The 19,766-nt window shown below is 36.7% G+C and overlaps 1 protein-coding gene across 2 annotated transcripts in view; it reads left to right on the forward strand.

The window, feature by feature from the left end:
* SBF2 (SET binding factor 2) overlaps positions 1–19,766 on the forward strand; it is a 279,067-nt gene that overhangs the window by 35,393 nt on the left and 223,908 nt on the right. The window contains exon 2 of one of the 2 annotated variants that reach the window (XM_050896977.1): positions 16,262–16,350. In XM_050896977.1, the coding sequence (XP_050752934.1) occupies positions 16,262–16,350 (89 nt within the window). The remainder of the gene's footprint in view (positions 1–16,261; positions 16,351–19,766) is intronic. The other variant, XM_050896976.1, reaches the window with a different exon arrangement.

Raw genomic sequence — 19,766 nt, forward strand, 5'->3', positions numbered from 1 at the left:
GCTCTTTGAGAATCACCATCTAGTGCCTTTCATACCACTGAATTCTTTTCACTATTATATTAAGAAAACGTTCCGTATGTGGACTACATAAGAATACCACAAAACTAGAGAATTATTTATTAAAGTTTAAAGAAAGTCTGTTATTAGCCTACAGCTGAGAACAGGTCATGGTAAGAGTTGTTTTTTGTGGCAATAGTACTACTTAATAAAAATGGCTTTTGCAAGAGTTTGTTTGTGTGGGGACACAGGAACTTAAACCCCTTGGTGGAGACATTTCCCTCAGACATAAAGTAGCTGTACGGGTGTTTTATCTATAGCTTTGTCATTTACTTGTGGTTTTGAGCAATTAATCTTTCACTGAGTATAAAGTGGGGATGTCCCTGTTTTAACAGGTCATCTGTCACCATGATAACCAAAGATAGCGACCCCCTTTATTAAAAGTGTTGCAGTATTATGATGGAAAGTATTTTATAAGTTGAAGCATTAAGTTTGTGTTCTGACATCTGGCACAAGAAAAATGTCTTTGGAGTACAGCTGTTAGGCTGAAGAGAAATTAGTAGACAAAATCTTTGAAAACTAAAGTGTCTCTTTAGGTATAATGGTCCAGGATAATGATGTATTTAGTAGGCAAAAAAAGAAAAAAGGGGGGGATGGGCTATTAGCTTCCCTTTCTACGAGTCATCCATGATAACATAGCGTCATGCTAGACATGTTGTCACATCACATAATGTGGCCAGTGCTGGGTTATACCCAGTTTTCTGCACTGAGGTTCAGGGCTGCATCTGCAGTTCCTGTAGGATAAGTATTTTATACCACATTAATGAAGCAGCTCGATCAACACAGCAGCGGTCATTATAAGATTCTGAAATAAAACTTTGTTTTTTAGAAACTGTAGTAGTAGACGATACAGATGCTACTCCTTTTTATAAAGTAGTAGCTCCTGAGACAGTTACCAAAATTAAAAAATTTTTAATCTGAAGCTGACATGATTCTGTTCCTCTAACAAAAAATGCAGTAACCACTATTGGATCTGTGTGTGCGTGCGCTGTTGCATTTTAACTAACAGGATCCCACCTATTAAAGTCTGTAAGGTCAGGCTAATCTGGGGAAAGTAAAAGCTGAAGGACGTTAACTTGTAGTTCCTCCTTATTTATTAATATCTTAAGCGTTGCATGTTAAATCTGAACCTTACATTTTTACTTTCTTTACTTTCTATATTTAAAACAGTGCGCTCTTGCATTTCTTCCCCTGATTCCCCTTAAGGAACTTGTACATGATGCATAAGATTATTCCTATGGAAAGCAGGGTAATACAGTTTTCAACTGAGATCTTTATGTGGAAATGGAATAGTGTAGTGAATTCTGTGCAGTGTGTTGAGCAAAGCGAGAATGATTGAGATGGTTAACTCAAATAACACCTTTCTACTTGGTAGAAGAGTTAGAGGAAGCTCTTTGATTATCTGTTACTATAGTAAGCTTACTTTATTTGCTCAGCTAGATTTGACATTAGCATCAAACGAATAAAGAAAAATAGATATCTAAGTAATGACAATGGCTTGGCTTTAAAGCATTGATTTGTGTGTTTTGTTGATTTTTTTAAAAGGAAAAACCCTTTTCTTGTTAGCTTTTTTTATGTTACAGATAGCTGCAAAATGTTTGGCTGTCAAAATATTTAAAAAAACATTCACAAAAGTAACTTGAAATGCTATGGCCATTTATGTCAGTATTTTTGCTTGGAGGTCAGATACACGAAGCTATCTAAACCTATAACTGCGTGTTTCTTTTCTTACTACACCTATGTTCTTTACACAGGTCAGTTTACTTTAAAAGGTATATGGAGATTTAGGGAAAGGTAGAATGTATTCAGTTTAAAAGGGAAAAAAAGTGTCTGATTTGTAGTGAAGATCAATCTTTCACTAAGTATAGAGTCCAAACCTTCTACTTCAAATAAGTGAACTTGGTATAGCTAGAACTGTGTTCTAATGCTGTATTTGCTCTTCCTCATGGGATGGAAAATCTGTGCAGAATCTTCCTTCTGTCTCTCAGAAAATGTACTCTCTGCTCACTTATCATGGGTCTGTGTGTTGGTGAGCCCTACATTGAACTAAAGTTATCAGCCAGCTCTGGGAAGTGTTTTGCTTACTCTTTTGCAACGTTGCATTCCCTGCTAATTAGATACATCTGACTCCCTGGTGCCTTTGAAACAAGTCAATGCTTGAGAAGACACATTTGGTCTTGCACAGTGACAGTTTTCCTCATCAGCAAAATTTTCAGGTGATAATTCACACTGGTAGTTTTATCTTTTTCAAAGATGGACTGTGGTAGGGATAAGATTCCTCATGCAATCTGAATATTTGCTTGAAGTCCTTCTGACAGTAGGTCTTAAATGATGTTACACAAACCATTGTAATTTTTTGAGCAAAAAAAAATTTTGTGTTACTCTTAGTGGTTGTTTATGAATCTCTTTAACAGGGAAAGTATGTAATTTTATATACATTTTGAGAAACCCATTTGCTTTGCATTGTTTCCACTTTTTATTTAGAGATGTAATAGGCATGAAGTCTTTGTCTTTCATTTTGGAATGCTCTTTTGAATCACCATTTTTATGAGAACTTGTTTCAGGGCTCTTTCCTTTTTGACGGAAGTTGAGCTCTGTGACTCTCTCCCTCAAACAAAACCAGTTGTTCAGACCATTGGATACAAATGTGTGCTTCAAGGGAAGTCTCATTGTTTACCTTAGAAAAATGTCTTTGTCCAAGAGTTTACACATCTTTTACAAAAGAAGACCCAACCCCACACTTTGTGTATGCTTATTCCACCCTGTACATCTAGCTACTACTAATCTTATTCCGTCAAGTAGACTAGATCTAATATTATTCTGGTAGCATATACATCAGTTTTGGAAATAGCGTCTTGAGTTCAAGAAATTGTTTCTGTAAAGTAAATATTTCCATGCTTGGATCTTAGAATAAGCAATACAAATAGTAAATGTTACTATGCATTGAGTTTAATAGTAACTTTATCTTATTGATATATTTCACGTTTTATATTCCTACTGTTATTGTAAGTATGTTTATAGCTAACAGCTGAAGGGAGTGGAGAGAAGCTGATAGACTAACACAATATGCACTGCGTAAGCCTCATTTCTTTAGGAAACCAACTGGGGAAGGGTGAAGATACCCTGTTAAAGATGAAGAGCTAGCAGCTCAGAATATGCTGAAAGTACTGAGTTCTGACAAGTTTTGTGGAAGTAGGTAGTCCAATAGAAGAAATGAACAAGTATTCAAAGTTAGAAAAAGCTTACAGGACAATAAAAATGCTGTTGCACACCAGACTGCTGTGGAGCAGTTATTACAGATGCAAAAAAAATTTATCGGTGCTCACACCTTATTAGACTGAGATTCTAATGAGTGGGATCAAGCCCGTTAGGAATTCGGGCTTCAGTAGCTTGTTGCTCACAGCGCTACTTGTTCTTCCTCTCCCCATCCACATTTTCCATGTTTTTTTGTAGCGAAGTTTTGTGGATTTTTTTTTTTGTTGGGTTGGTTGATTTCATTTTTCCTTTACTCTAATTTGTTATTTAGCACTTTTTAAATGAAAATACAATTGCAATATTACAAAACTTCTTCAAACTTTTCACGTAGGATTTAGTCTGCAACTTGCCTAAATTCTGTAGGGTCTTAAAGGACCTATTAAAAATTTAATTTCATGATCATATGTATGGGTTTTCAAAATGAATAATTTATTACGATATCTTAGATGGCACTTAAAATGAAATTACTTTGAGCAGCATTGTCTTTTTTTCCTTTGTCACATGAGTCTCTTATATTTCCATAGAATGTCACAGAAGGAATCTCTTGTTGTGTTGGCTTTGTAGCCTTGTTTATCAATGTTCACACAGGTATGAATGATGTTGATTTCAAACCCTCCCTAAACTATATTAACACTTTCAATAGAGCATAGTACCATATTTCCTTGTTCAGTTTGCTGGGCCTGAATTTTGTTTAGGATTGTTATCTGTATGATGTCGTTCATAGATACAATTATGACTTTCTCTGGCTGCTACCAAGCATGATTAGACACTTCCAGAAGCTATAAGATGTTATTTTGTATATCTGAACAAATAACATGTAGTCAGTAAAATGATAAATATGGGATTTCCCCCCCCCCTGCCCCAGTTTAGCTTTGTTTCTACTCTACTCCTAGGAAAAAAAATAATAATAGAGGTTAAAACATGCTTGTACTTAAAATAAAAGGTAAAACAAGTGTTTCAAGATATTTAGGGTATGTTTTAATTATTGCATTTAGACCTGAATCTTCATATTCAGGAATCCTATAAATGCATAGTGATACAGAAGAACTGTTGTAGATATATTCTTCCTTACCTGTTATACTCCTATAAAGTGATCTAGAAAAATAAATTTCAGCAGATGAATAGACTTAAGAGTAAATGTAGAAAGCCTTTTTGTGAAGTTGTTTCTTTGCTGGATTTTAGAGTATGAATAGCTTTTCTTTATACTCAGCAAAATCAGATTACCGTTACAGCTACTTACAGCTCTACACTGTAAATATCTGTATACTTATTCTAGCCTTACAATCCGTGTTTGGTTAAAAAACCAACCAAACAAAAAGTAAAGAAGGTAAAAGAGAAGTATTTACTCAAGCTAGTTTTGTATAATATATTCAAATTTTGTATGCTGAAATGGGTGTTGATTTAATATGTTGAAATAATAATAATGAAAATGTGAAATTGTTTTAGGATAAAATTATAATCTTACAGTTATGTTTAGGAAATTTCAAAGTGGAGCTTAATTTTTAATTATCAGGTATATCAGTTAAAGATAAATCAAAGGGTGGTTGTGGGAGTAAGATAACTTACTGAAAACAGAAGTCAGATTTAATAAACAGGGCAGTGTTATTTCTGAAGCAAAGCAATATACATTCTTTGTTAGAACTGAGAAACTGTCTAAATTTTCTTTTTTTTCTGTGAGCAGTCTGAGAAGCTCTAAGATATTGATTCAGAGTACAAAGCTGAGTACAGTTTTGTCATCTTAATTTTGATACCTTCCTTGAACATAAATAAAAAAGATTTTTCCAAGACAGCTGGGAAGTCTTGTTCAGTTTGGTGTGTTCAAAAGAGTGTTTGTTTAACACAGAATGTTTATTTTTAAGTCTGATCTTCCTTTCCTATCCAGAAGCTGGCAAAAGTAATTTGTTTGCAAACAAGAAGAGGGATTGTCAGTGAGCAGGAAACTTTCTCCCTGCCAGCCCCCCAAGCTTTTTTCCAATTTATTGAATATTATGCCAACCATTGGATAGGGAGTAACCTGAAAATGATTTAACATTCACTGTTGCTTTCTCTTGTCTGTTATTTCCTTTTAAGACTTTTGCAAAGCCACGTTACTGTCCACCCAGCAAAAATACAGTGTATGTCCAGTACGTCCCAGACTTCTATTTGGAAGGAAGAGTCCTGAGATCCAGCTGTTACCGCCAAGCTCTGTTAATTGTATCAGTAACTTATTCAGGTGAAATTTTGAGGTAGTTGGAATCCTAGTGAAAGGTGGAGGACTGATGGTACTGAAGGGTTCTTCAACAGTAACTGACACCTTCATAGGTCCTAGGACAGAAAAGCTTTTTAAAGGACACTTCGTGTTATTGCAGAAGTTCCTACATGGGCTCTTAAAAACAGTGGATGCAACAGCAGCAAAAAGAAATAATTTTTTACAGAACTCACAGTTAAAAATGTCAGTGAGGTCATTGCCACTGGTCGCTAAGGTTTTGGTCTTAAGCACGGCTTTCAAAATGAGACAGCACTTTACATGACTAACAGTTTTTCAGGTATAATACTGACTTGGTGATGTTTGGTGTGTGGCTCTTCAGAGGGATTAGAAGCTGACAGAGTCCTGGCTGATCAAATCATTGTGTGCACTGTCAGCCAGGGCTGTTGTGCCTGATAATGAGCAGTATTAGAGGGACACCATTGCAGTAGGCAAATGTGCATCTAACCTATGGTGATGATTACAACATCTCTATTTACTGCCTCTTCTTCCTGTTCATTCTGCCCATGCTTCCTTTTTCTCTGATTTCCTTCCTCTTCTGCTTTTTATGGTATTTATCCATTTTTCATTTTGCTTAGCATTGATACAACTTCAGTGGGCGAAGTTCATCCTTAAATGTGAATTTTCCCCAGACTTTTCAAACCTATTTTAGAGGTTTTCTAACTGAGTAGCAATTGCTAGCCTTCTTTCAGCAGAAACACCTGTTGGTTTAGTGGAACGAGATATGGCATGTATTGCCATATTCCCACCCCCCTGCCCCCGTGCTTTAATTTAATTAAAATACAAGCTAGAATATTTTTCTTCCTTTATTTACAAAGCATAGAAATGATTTCTGATACCCAGCAATAATGAAGATCATAGTTGACCTGCGTAGGAGAATATCTGTTGCAATAGTGGGAAGGGTCATCCTGTGAATAAGGTGCTAATCTAAGATTTTGGTGGTATCGATTGAGCCTGTTTCTTGCACATCCTTTGGGGGCATAGATCACTTTCTCTATGCTTCCTTCCCCTGTGTATAAGATGGGTTAATGGCTCTGTGAAATAGAAAAGTCCCAAAATCAAATAAATATTGAGGCTTTCAGGAATTTGGACCATCCAAATATTTCAGGTAGTCCTGACTAGCAGTGCCAGTACATCTGGGGGAAGATTGAAATACTACTTTTTTTTCTGATAAGTTCAACAAATTTTTCCTGTTTACAAAGAAAAAGGCCCGAGGATCATCTTATCCTATTATTTCTTGTATCCTTGACGATATGGCAAGCGTCCAGAACGTCTGTCGTTCAAATTCCCAAGATTGTTGCATGCATTTCTTTTGAGTTGATTCAGATGAACTGACTATGAATTTTGCCAATTGTACAAATAGTGTCTGTGGTCATTGTTGGAAGCCTGTCTTCACTCCATCCTCCTAAAAGTACCAGCACTTTGTTTAACTTTTTGTGGCAGTTAGGCTGCAATGAAGTCTTTCATCTCTAGAATACATTAGAGTTAAATGCTCTTTATGTAAATTTTGCTGTCCAGGCTACTTCAGACTTTAAGATGCACATAGCCTGTGATGTGCTATAATCGGTCGAGCAGATTTTTTCAGAACTTCGTGCCATGTGTTTTAGGCCTATCAAAGAAATATTTTTCTTTCTAGGTATTTCATGTTAGTTCTCCTTTGGCTTCTTGTTCACCTCGGTTCCAGCTCTGACTTCTGTATTGGGACTGAGTTAAAATGGGGATATCTTTTGTGGTATTTTCTGTCTTCTGGCATCAAGATTTCTGTACCGATGTTTTTAAAGGTATGGGGAGACCTCAAGTACATTTCTGTTCCCTTTTTGCAAACAGAGGCATAAGATGGAGCATGAGTTGTCTTCATGCTTCCATGAAGAGCTTTTCCAAAACTCCTAAAAAGTGACAAGAATCCTCAATAGTTTAAAACTTCTGCTGTTTCAGATTATTTAAGAACTTTGATATGAAAAAGATTTTACTTCACAGCAGATTTTAGTGATGTCTTTCGCACTAGGTACTGTTTTGAAAAGAAGGATAAGCGGTACTGTACTCCTCCACCTGCATCTGTATATCTTTCACACTGACAATATGTTTCTGACTTTGAATGTGTAAAGTTGTACTTCTGAATACGCAAAATGATTTATTAACTTTACATGTAGGATCTATAATGGTCGTTTTAAAGTATTTTGTGTGGCATAATTACTGATCTTTCTCTGTGATCTGTAGTGTGTTTCTTCTGCGTAGACCTGAAAATGATATCTTTTCTAACAGATCACCAAAGTGCTTAAATTGAAAGCTTTGCATGTACGATTAACAATACTTAGAGCTCAAATGTATTTTTATCAGGGGTTTGTAAGCGAAAAGACAGAGTTTATCACAGTTCTCATTAATTTGGAATGTAAGTTGCATTAACAGCTCGCTTCTGGAATTTCAAGGGCAAGCAAGAGATGGCATGTGACCTTTCATGAGGAAAGATTTATATAAGAAGGGAGTTTAAGGGACTAGGGTTCAGGAACCAGCAGATTATGCCAGAATTTTAATGTTGCATGTTTGTATTGTTAAAAGAAAAAGATGGGGAAAGGAGAAAGAGGGCAGATCAGAAGAGCCTAGCTGGGGAGAAAAGTTGCTTTTCCCTTAATACCTTAAGGTATAGACTGCTCATTCAGCATTCTTATAGGCTGAAATTTCAGTTTTGGTCTTGAGCAAATTCACTATGTGTATATATAGTACAGGGACAAGAATGTAATGTCTGAAAACTTGAAGCCTGATTTACTGTGTAGTCAGCTTTGATTCTTAATGGATTAAAGAGTTAAGCCATCTTAAAGGTAAAGATACTATTGGATGATGATGATTATTACCTAGCACCCTTCATGAAAATGAAATTGCAATTCATTGCTGTAGGTATAAAATGACAGCTTTCAAAATTGCTGCAATATCTTCACAATTTTTGTACCCCACTTTATATGGCATAAGTATTTTACTACAAAATGAAAGAAAAAAATTGCAAAATATTTCGGTTAAAGTATAGGAATAGTTTTGCTTTTGTAGGAATAACTTTATGATGATAACAATATTGGTGTTTAATAATAGTAATGGCAGTAGTTTTGTAGGAAATATGTCTTGAATTCTTGTTACTGCCAGGCATGTTTTGCATATATAATTAATAATGAAAGCAATTACTATTTTACGTGGAACACAGTTAATGTGCATCTTCCATGCTATGCACATGCACATGTATACTATATTAAGTAGTTTGTTGTCTGAGTGATGTGTGTAGTGCATCTGAGTTTAAGTGGTTTCAAAAACCTCCAGAAAGTTCTGTGTAATTGATTTGAATTCAGTGAGCAGTGCTAGCTATGGGGTTTCCACCAGGTTTTTGGGCAGCTTGCACGTTATCTGAAAGGATACCAAAAGACAGAAATCTTTGTATTGATGATACAAAGATCCTTCTTGCTGGCTGTGGCTATCTGAATCTGTTAACACTGGAATAACCTATCTTTCCAATTTAAAAACAAGGTGTCAATATTAATGAGTGCCAGTTCTTCCTGTCACTCTCAATAGAGGGAGTGGAATGAACAGCAAAACCTCTGGAATCTTTGTAGATCTGGAATCTGTAAAGCAGATACTGGCAGGCACTAACTGGGGAGGTTACTACTGGTGTTCACTGGCTGTTCAGTGCGTGTGTATTTTTAATGTGGTGTCACATTTGGTTGATTAGCTTTAGCTAATAGGAATTTCACTTGGATATTGAAGGAATGTCCTTTTAGTGTTAAGAATTAATGAAAGGGGCTTGAAAGAAGACTTTGGAAAGGATAGATGCATAGTGGAGAGAACATGGTAGGGATCTAAAACTTATTAATGGGAAAATCTTAATAATTTTATTTTTTTATCAGAAAAAATGGGCAAAGGCTGACTTGTCCAGTGAAAGCAGTAGAGACCAGAGTGGGGTAGAGGTTACTGAGGTACTCCTCTCTCTAGTTTAACCAAATGAGCTGTACAGTATAATGGAATAGGACATGGCAGTCTGTCACAATGTCAGTGTATGCACTTTTGAAGCCCACCTGATCTAGTGAGCCTCAGTCCGTGTAGACTCAGAGTAACTGTACCCACTACACAAAATACGGGAGACCAGTGGATACATTTCAATGCATACTGAAGGCATAGGCATTATTGGAAGGGCAAAATAATACGTAGAAGTGTTCTCTCTCCCCTCTCCCCTCCATTCAGATTTTCTAATTTGTTCTTTAATAGAAGTCTTCAAATTTTGTTAAATATTTGTAGTAGATTCCTTTACATAAAATAGAATTTTGCATTATTGGTTAAACGTGTTTCAAATACTTGATCAGAAGAACTAAAAAACCCCAACAACCTCTGCGTTTGAAAAATCATTAAAAAATAAAGATGTAAATGAAACCTGATTTAACAATGAGTTAACATTTGGTATGTGGCCTTGATATTTTTGGAAAGTTGTCAGTAGTTATCAGTAGCATATATTGAAACAAATTATAGCTGCTATTGAAATCTCATGATCGGATTTTTTTTTCCCCCATTGCTGCCTGTTGTGCTAAAACGGTTGAGAATGTAAAATCACTTAGGTGCTGAGTTGCAGCCACCTCTTGAATAATCTGATATCTTCAGATGTAACTGCTCTGCTGAAAGATGAATGACTTAATAAAAGTCAGCTGAAGGCAGATAGCATCGACACCACCTCACCCCAAACCACGGGGTTTAGGGACTGACTACAATTTTACTGTTATTTAACTAGTTGGATTGAAAAATGCCAACGGAGAATCAACAGTAATTACACTATAAAGTATTGGAAAAATGTGGTAAGCATACTGTACTGAATTGGTTTTATTATTAAATGGGAGTGCAGCAACTGAGTCTGCTCTTGCACAGGTTTTAATCTTGTGTAGCAGCATTAAGTGAATTACTTTGTGTTTGCATTCATGTAAAGGAGTAGCGTCCATAAGACAGACCTTTTCTATCTATCTTTTTGCTTCTGTATAAGGATTAAATGTAAATTTCTGTCTGTGGGTGAAGTACACTTCCAGTCACGGTAAGAAGCTTCTTGTGGCAAGAGCAGGCCAGGTCCTCACTGCTTGTAGAATGGAGATTCTTTCAGGTGTTCCTTGGTCTAAACTTTTCACGAAGAATGCAACTTGCAGTTCAGTAGCTTGTGTATTTGAAAATAATAATTTTATTTCTTTACAAATTTATCAAATTACAATGAATTTTACTTTGTAATTGCAAACATATAAAACTCTGAGATTTTGAAGAATTGCCCTGACTTGGAAGGAGTGCAGATTCATTAAAAAAAACCCCAAAATCCAGGTAGGTCAGGAACTACCCTGTGCTAGTCACAGCTGTTTCCAGCCAGCTTTTAAACCAGTGTAAACACACCAGTGTGTGTGCCAAACCCTCAGCCAGCTAGAGGAGCTGCTGGCGTATCTGCTCACATGTATTTAACATAGAGCAGCAGCCATGAGAGACAGGAGATGTGGAAGAGAACATCGCTGGGGACACAGCTAGAGAGATACTCTTGGAAGGAGGCGCTCTGTGCCAGAGGAAGCACACCCCACGAGGGACACTGGCCACTGATGACTCGAGCTGGGTTGGGGACACCCCGGGAGGGACTGCAGCCTGCAGATCTGTGCTGGAGCAGAAGAAAATGAACAAGAGGCAAGGAACAGCAGAATAAAACTATGTGCATGACCCCAACCTTCTGCACTGCCCATCACCTCGCCAAAAGAATTGGGATGGATGGATTGACAAGGGAAGCTGAGATGAGAGAGTGGGGAGGAGAAGTGCTGGACTAAAGTCGAGCCTGAGAAGGGAGAGGAAAGATGTGTTCCCAAATGTTTAATTGTATATTGTCGTCTTTGATCAGTGGTCAAAACTTTATGTTAATTGGCAATAAATTAAATTGAAGTACCAATTCCCTGACTCAGGACTGGTTTTCCTGTGACAATAACTGGTAGTCTATGAAGCAGCCAGTTATTAATAAACAAACCTTTTTCTAGCCCATATATACTGTGTAGAATCTGCTAATTATCTTTGAGGACATTTTAAGCTGGTTAGAGCAGGTGATGTTTCAGACCTAATGAATCAATAGCTAAATCTACTAGATAATGCTAAAGACAAATTTCTGAATCCGTTGAGTAGCTAGCGCGATTTAACACATATTATTATCATACTGATGGTAATCTAATCTTAGGTACAAGGAGAATATAATTCAATATGATGGTGTGCTCTATTATATTTTAAAGTCACGTTGTAACTATTTGGAGTGTTCTGAACCAGGCTCCCAGTGGCTAGAGCTTATTGCTACTGCTCATTTTTTCTCTTGAAAGCACTTACTTCCTGCTGAAGTAAGAGCAACCCAAACCAGTTTGTGCGTATTTGTATTTGTACGTCTTTGTATGTCTTATTTTTAAATCTAATAACTTACTAAGATAAGTTATGAAATTAAATTCAAAACTATGGTTTCAATTAGACCATGGTAAAGCATTCAGTTGATTACAGTTTTGAAAGCATCCTCTACCTGCCTTCAGTACTCCAGAGGAAAAAAATTTGAAGCATGTAGGAATGTTGTACAGAAACTCTGTTTGTGTTTGGTAGTAGAGAGGAGTAAAACAGTTTGAAAGTAGAAGGATTTAAGGGTCTATGCTAAAAATCTAGTTGAAGGATTCACCTTGGCTTTACTTGAGACTTTTAAAGAGAAGAATACTGCATGTGCAGGGAAGTGCAAAATGATTTTTTCTAAATAGTACTTGGAACATTTTATTCTACAGATAATGATTTCAAGGTATCTCCTCAGCGTGTGAAACTTTCATTTAATTATTAGTTGTTCTGGAATGATTTCCCTTTGATCCCAGAGATGAACTGAAGTGCAAGTTCAGGTAGCATAAGAAGTTCAATCTGTCTTTCAGAAAATGTTCAGAGGTGCATTTCTTTCAGGTAAATTCCTACTGAGGTTTATAATCCTTCTTGGAAGCAAAATGGAATTACATGCAGTATGGTCTTTTAACGCTGGTGGCCAGCATTAGTGGCTTTCCAAGGAAAGTAACCTAAAAAGACTGATAACATTTTGACATAAAGGAGTGAATATTACAAATGTAAAAAAAAAAAAAAAAAAAAAAAAAAAATTGTATGTCTCTTAATTCTGAATTAAAAGAAGTTTCTATACTGTAATGTAGGGAGTGTCTTACTAGCAGTCTAATAAAAAGAGAACTAGAAGGATTGGTAGCTTCAAAACATGATGAAGGAGAAGAAATTTGGAGCTGCTTTCCTGGATTTCATTATTTATAGGTGTAGTTGGTAGTGTCAGAGGTCTCAGTCTTTTGAGAGCTGGCGTGGATTCAGAGTAAAAAAAACTGTCACCTGTGTTCACACAGAGAAACTTAGGGGACTTATACACAGCGGGGACTGAACACTTTTTGCTGCTGTAATTCTTTGATACTTCCTTTCCAGGAAGTCTTGGTATCTCTGTTCACCTCGGTCCTTCTGCCCTTGCTTGCTGTTGGCCTCTCAACCACAAGTTCTGCTCTACTTGGAGGATGCTTGTGCTCACTGCTGTCTTGGATGCATTTGTTTGCTGTCTCTTGCTTGCTCCACCTGCCAGTGTTAGAACAACTAGAGGAAGAAGAGATTTGACAGATACAATTTATGAAAAGCAGATAATGTGGTAATTTGAGACTTTAACTCAAAAAGGGAAGAAGTTCTGATAGTGAAGGAACAGCCCTCTCTGAAGAAGAGAGTAGTAGAGGCTCTCAGGTACGTGGCTGCATAAAGGAATGGGAGGAAAGATGAGCTTTCTGAGTGGGGTACCAAATGTGAAGGGTGAGAGGAGAGCAGAGAAGGCTAAAGGCTGTTTATTGCATGCTAGCAGCAAAATACATATCAATTCCTGCCATATCTAGTTGAAAATGTAGCTGTTCTGTTCTTTTTTTACTTGGAAGAAGGAAGCAGGGACTGGATGTCTATAGAAGAAAGGAGGAATGCAGGAGTGTGCCTGCCTTAGGAGGGAAGGTGTGTGACTGTCTGCTCTTCTGAGAGCTGTTTAGGGAGGGAATGGTAAAGCCTCTCCATTTATGCCTCCTGATTTAGGAAGGATGTTGAGATGAAATGGTGGGGGGAGAGGAGTGATAATCCAGTAGATGATGCTGTGTAAGAAGGAGTACGTGAGTACAAGAGTAACATTTGATCTTAAACAAGTGAAATTAGTGACTGGTGACCCTATTTAGTTCTTACAGTCTAATAGATATGGAGCTCCCTTGATCTTAAACAAGTGAAATTAGTGACTGGTGACCCTATTCAGTTCTTACAGTCTAATAGATATGGAGCTCCCTTTCCTCACAAAAACTGTAGCTGTAGCCATGTCTGTGTTTGTTCCTTGGTTTCTGGCACATCCTAACTCTGCTTTCTCAGCACCTTTACAGCTTCTCGCTAAATATTGTATCTCCTTTGGCTTTTAACTTGCTGATTTCATCTCTTACTGCTACTTACATCTCATAGCTAACCCAATCTGATTGCAGTTCTTCAGCATGCTGCCCTTGGGAATCACAATCAGTATGTGCTATCTTGGGGGTGAGATTGCTGTTTGGAGTTTACTCTGCGTAGTTTAAATGCCCATTGTACCAAGAACATCTGTTCCTAAATTATTTTCAAGAGAAAATCATAGAACGTTAAGTGTAAAAATACATAAACTGGAGAAAATACTTCTTACTAAATTGTCAGATTGATTCTACTAAGCGCCTTGTAAAATTTATTGTGGGTTTTAAGATAGAAGCAAATTCAAACTGTAAATTAGCAGGAAGCTTAAAGGAAGCATATTTTTTTTCCACCATAACATTGATTTATGAATTGCTTTATGCTAGCAACTTGAGTTGTGTCAGACTGAAAATTGTTTTTTATGGTAAAGCCAGGAAAATAATGTATTCATTGCTGCTACTTGGGTGTCTGCAGAGGAAGCAACACATATGGACTGCTACTACTAATGCAGAATTTGTACTGTTTCATAGTATTGAAGTACAGCTTTGAGAATTTCGCAAGAAAATGTTTAAAAATTTTAATGTTTAATTTCAAAGTTTTGTAATATGACTTTAGAGAAAGGATGATCCAATTGAATGTGATGGGTCAGCATAGATTATTAAGACTATTAAAAGATATTTTAAATGGTTGCAAATTTCAGCTCTGCCGTTTAGGAAACTTTATGTATAGTTTAATGAAAACTGGTTTCCTAAGTATCTGGTTTTATTTTAAATCAAACTTTTATCTATGCTTGCAGTGATATCAGCTTGCTTCCTTATTTACCCTGTTTCTCCTATGATCCACTTACTGGGTAAGGGAATGCATATACAGTGGTAGTCTAGAGCTGTGTGTGCTGTGCTTGGTCGGTTTGAATGTAACTGCTGATTGCCTGGGTGGGTGCTGCGTTACAGAAGAGGTAACTGTTCAGCTCTGCTGCTTTTTCCTTCTCTTCGGAGTAGAGGAAAGAACAGGAGTTTGGGCCTCTCATCTCTACCCAGCGATTGACTTGCAAGTATGTGTGTGTGTTGTGTCTGCTTACCTCTGAAATTATGTTGAAATCATCCAACAGATGCAGAAATTGCTAGAGTGAAGACTGAGGGATAGGTAATGTTATTACAGAAATCTTGTTTTCTTGGGTTTAAAATGTGTACGGAATGTTAGACAGGTCTTTGATGTGCGTGTGACATACGTGGCCATGTTAAAGCAATTTCCTTCAGAAATCGGAATAATATTAATTTTTCAATTTGTTTCTTATATTTGTAAGATAAATCAGAGAATTTCCTTTTTTCTGTAGGAAAAGGCAAGATTTGTGCAAGAGAGAAGGTCATTCTTCCCACTATTGTACCATGCTTTAAATGTGGAAAACATAAGTTGAAGGCTGTTGACTGCATGCTTTACGTTGTGTAGTGACTTAGTTCAAAATGGTCCTAGCTTTCAACGTTCCTTCAGGATAGTATTGATTAAAGTAAAAAAGGTTATGATTTTTTCAGTATTTACTCCAGGACTTCATCAGGTGGAAAACAAAATTCATGTTTGTATGTGCATTCCTGTACTATTCAGGATGACAGGACGCTACAGTTGAATATATGGTGTTTCTGAAGGGCTTCCTATCTATAGCACTGTGGCTTTAAAAAAAGGAGAGGGCTAAAAAAAAAAAAAAAAGACAATTGCATTAGAGAAGTTATCAGAAATTAGCAGTTTTTCTCTACACCTTTCTGTGTAGAAAATCACTGCTGACTTGTCCAAGGCAACCAACTAGAAATACTGGCAAGGAGCTAGAGTGTCCTGGATAAATCATGTGGATGAAGACTGCTTGTTGACAAATGTTTGATTTCTTTTTTAAAAATCACATTATCCATTATATCAGTTTTTAATTTACTACTGTTTGTAGAGAGAGACTAGAATTACCAGTAATCATCTGTCATTTTGAAAACATGCATAATGGGCATAGGCTAGATGCAGCTTGCACCTTCATTTCATGTAGTAACTCCTTGTGTTACTACTGGAGAATATTAAGATTGTATTTATTATATGACTTGCAAGACACATTTGAGGAGCCTGTTCTGCCTCTTGTGGTGAAACATTTCCTAATATTGGATATATTCTGAAAATATTCTCAAATTTATGGCAATTTAAATTCCACCATTTTGCCTTTAAGTAATTGAATTTTTTATCTTTCAGCAGGCCCAACAGAAGGTTTGGGGAAAATAATACAAAGATTTCCTCAGAAGGACTGGGAAGACACTCCTTTTCCACAGGGAATAGAGTTGGTAAGTTTGCATTACGTTTTCTAATTTTTAGAATTTCTTTCCCAACAGGGAATAGATAAGAATTATGTGAGTAGAGGGGATAGATAATAGCTTTAAGAATAATAATTTTGGCTAACTGAAGATAATTTATTCTGGTCTGTACCACTAAATAGATATTCCTAGAATACAGGAAAAGTCTGCTGCAAATTTAGAAACAGTGTGTTTAAAATAAATGTTTATTTGTGTCAATAGGTTTATCATTGACTACATTTTTAGAAGCATCATTCAGATGGCAGATGACTTTTCATTGTCATGTATTTGTGTATTGTAGATTAAAAAAAGAATTAAAAATAATATCCCAATAAACTGGCTTGATTAAAATGGTCAGTCTTTACCCAGTATTCTGTCCTTGACAGATGGCATAATGGGTGATTATGTAAATGGTACACTGAACAAGGCTAGTGTACAGTGATCTACTTTAAATGACCTCTCTGAGAATTCACTAAGGGTCACTTCTTTCCCTTCCCTGGTCTCATATTGTGAGATGCAATGAAAACATATGTCTTACTCATCTGAATCAGGGATTCATTAAATATATGGCTCTAAAAATCCTGCAGAGAAATGAAATACTGTGGTCACACTCTGCAAATTAGGTTTCTGAGAAGTCAGAGTGAAACACTTACTGCCGTGAACTTAGGAAGTTCTGGGACAGGATGAGGTAGAGAAGGAGATGGCCCGTAGGAAATGTTGCAATAGAAGTCTTTGTACTGTGGGACAAAATCAGCTGCAGAGGACAAAGACACTGACTCTTCACTGAATTTATTACACAGATAATAGCAAACATAGCAAGCTTTTACTGGTATGATACCTTTCAACCAGTGCTCAGCTCACTTGCTGAGTCATAACATGCCATTGGCCATGTGTTGTCTTCTCCAGTAAGAGAGGGGAGGGGATCTTGGTGTTTACTGCCTGCTCTCTGGTGTAGCAGAGGTTTATGTTACTCACTGTGTGCTGGTGTACGCAACTGGTTGCTCGTTTTCTTCAACAGTGTGGTTTTCATTTCTTCATAGTCAAGCATAAGCCTTATGTTTTGGGGGGATGTCATACATTAATTACTGGTGTAAGCATTATTTCTGATACACGTGATGGATAGTTACAGTGTTTGTGGTACACTTGCATAATACTGCATTTGGCAATGTAGTGCTGTGCTGAAACAATGGAAGCTCCTGCTTTCTCTGAAGTGTTTCTACTACTGTTACAACATTATACCACTCTGTATAGCAATTGCTCTTTGCTCTAGCTGGTAATTCTCTACTTAATACATGCCTAGCCAGCATGTGCTTGATGAGTACTGACTGAGTTCAGATAAGTGGCTTTTTTTATATAATACACACAGTTGTAGTTCATTAGAAGAGAAATAAACTTTGATGCCAAGGCTTAGGGGTGTTTGTTTTTTTTTTTTTTTTACCACTCTCTTGGGGTTGAACTAGGTAGTTTGATCTTGCCTTAAACAACTGCAAGAGTTTGAGTCATACTAAGATTTATTTTGTCATACAAATCTTCCTTACCTATTTCAAAGGAAGTAATGTGTCTGACTTCCAGTGACGTTTTGAAATAAATGAGCACAGCTTCTCTTAAAGCAGGGAAGCTTCTTAAATGATGTATCTGTACCCAAATGTTATTTGCCATTTAAGTTTAATTGTAGGATGTTAGCACTAGAAGAAATACCTTTCTAAAGATTTTTTTTTTCCTTGATTCAACAAAACATTATTTCTGTATCAGTTCTCAAATGACTCATTAGGCAAAACCATTAAGACTTTGAAATTTCCAAGTCAAATGAAATCTGATGACTTAAAACTTAAGGACATCTATTCAGGCAGTCGGCAAAATTAGTCAAATTTTGATTTGCTTTCCAAACATGGTAATAAAATTTTAATTAATTAAGATTGAGGAGTTAAAGAAACTGCAAAGATCAAGTACTAAAGTAAATCACTTATGAAAGTCAGATTTTGGCAGGATGTTTTTTTCAGGGTTTTGGATGAGTGTAACATGAATCAACATTAATTCATGGAAAGGAAAGAAGAAAAGCTGTGTTATTGTTTTCTGTTTGTCACCTTAAGGGCAGCTTTAATATCATTAAGAGGGTAACCGGCAAACCTTGGGGGGGGGGGGGGGGGGGGGGGGAGGGAGAAAGAAGGTAAGAATAGTTGACATAAATGTATATGAGAATGGAGGTAGACATATTTATGAATAGCACTTAGTTCTATGAGTAGTTTGAGTTAAAAACCTCTTAATTGTACTTCCTTTCCTTTGAGTGAAGGATCTTTATGGAATTATATGGTTTCTCTGAAATGGAAAAAAAGCAATGGTTTGTATCTGATTCTTGGTGAAGATCTCACCACCCTGGCCTGGCTGCTGCCCCCCCCTTCTGTAAAGCGAATTATTGGCCTGTGAATTTGGACCTTGGGGGGGGGGGGTGTTGAAATTTTTTCTGCCAAATAATATAGATTGAATCAGATAATTTGTCTTGCCATCTAATGGGTGATATGATCTAATAGTTGTTTCCCATTCATGTAGTTAATGGCATTTTATGAAACAAGGTGGGGGGGAAATAGTGGAAAAGACCTACGCCCACTCCCACCCCCCAGGCTTTAATACTTCAAGATTGAAAATGCCTGTTTGGACCCCTTGTGATCTCCGCAGCTTGTAGAGATGCCATTAGTCCAAGCTCCAGCCAAAAAATAATAGGCAAAATCCTCCGAGACTTTTGTGGAGGGCTCTTCTCTTTCCCCAACCCTGCATGCCCCCCACCCTTCTGGGCTTGAATTCGTGCAATCAGATTTCTGAGACATAGATTAAGACAATGTAGAGAGCAGAATTGTGCCGGTAATTTTTAAGTTAAATAATAAAAGCACTGTAAATATTTTTCATTTTGTTGAGCCCAGTTTTGAAAAATGGGCTAACATGGGAAAAACTGTGCCTAATGGACCTGCCCTTGGCTGAGTGAAAAGGGATGGATCATTTTGAGAACATCTCATTTAGGAAAGATGATAACCCTATTTCAACTTTTACTTTTAGCCTTGACTGTATTTGTAGTTTTGTTAATTTGACACAAATGTGTAGAGAATTAGGTCATTATAAAATGTAATTGCAGTTTGAACTTTACTGAAGAGTGTTATATTTGGTGTATATATATTCTGTATTAAAGGATTAAGAGTTACTTAAACTGTTTCTATTTTTCTGTATGTTGCATGTTAGCTATGTTCTGATCTTGTTTAACAAACACATAAGTTATGGAATAAACACATTGCCCAAAATTCAACAGAAATATACTTTATGAAATTTTATTGAAGTCAAGTGTTTTAATTTGTCTTGTTAAATAAATCGTGTGTCTTCTGGTTGTCAGTGGTAAGTGAGCAAAGCCGTGAGTCTCTGTT

This window comes from Gymnogyps californianus, chromosome 5 (assembly GCF_018139145.2).
Source record: "Gymnogyps californianus isolate 813 chromosome 5, ASM1813914v2, whole genome shotgun sequence".
In the NCBI taxonomy this organism is placed as follows: domain Eukaryota; kingdom Metazoa; phylum Chordata; class Aves; order Accipitriformes; family Cathartidae; genus Gymnogyps; species Gymnogyps californianus.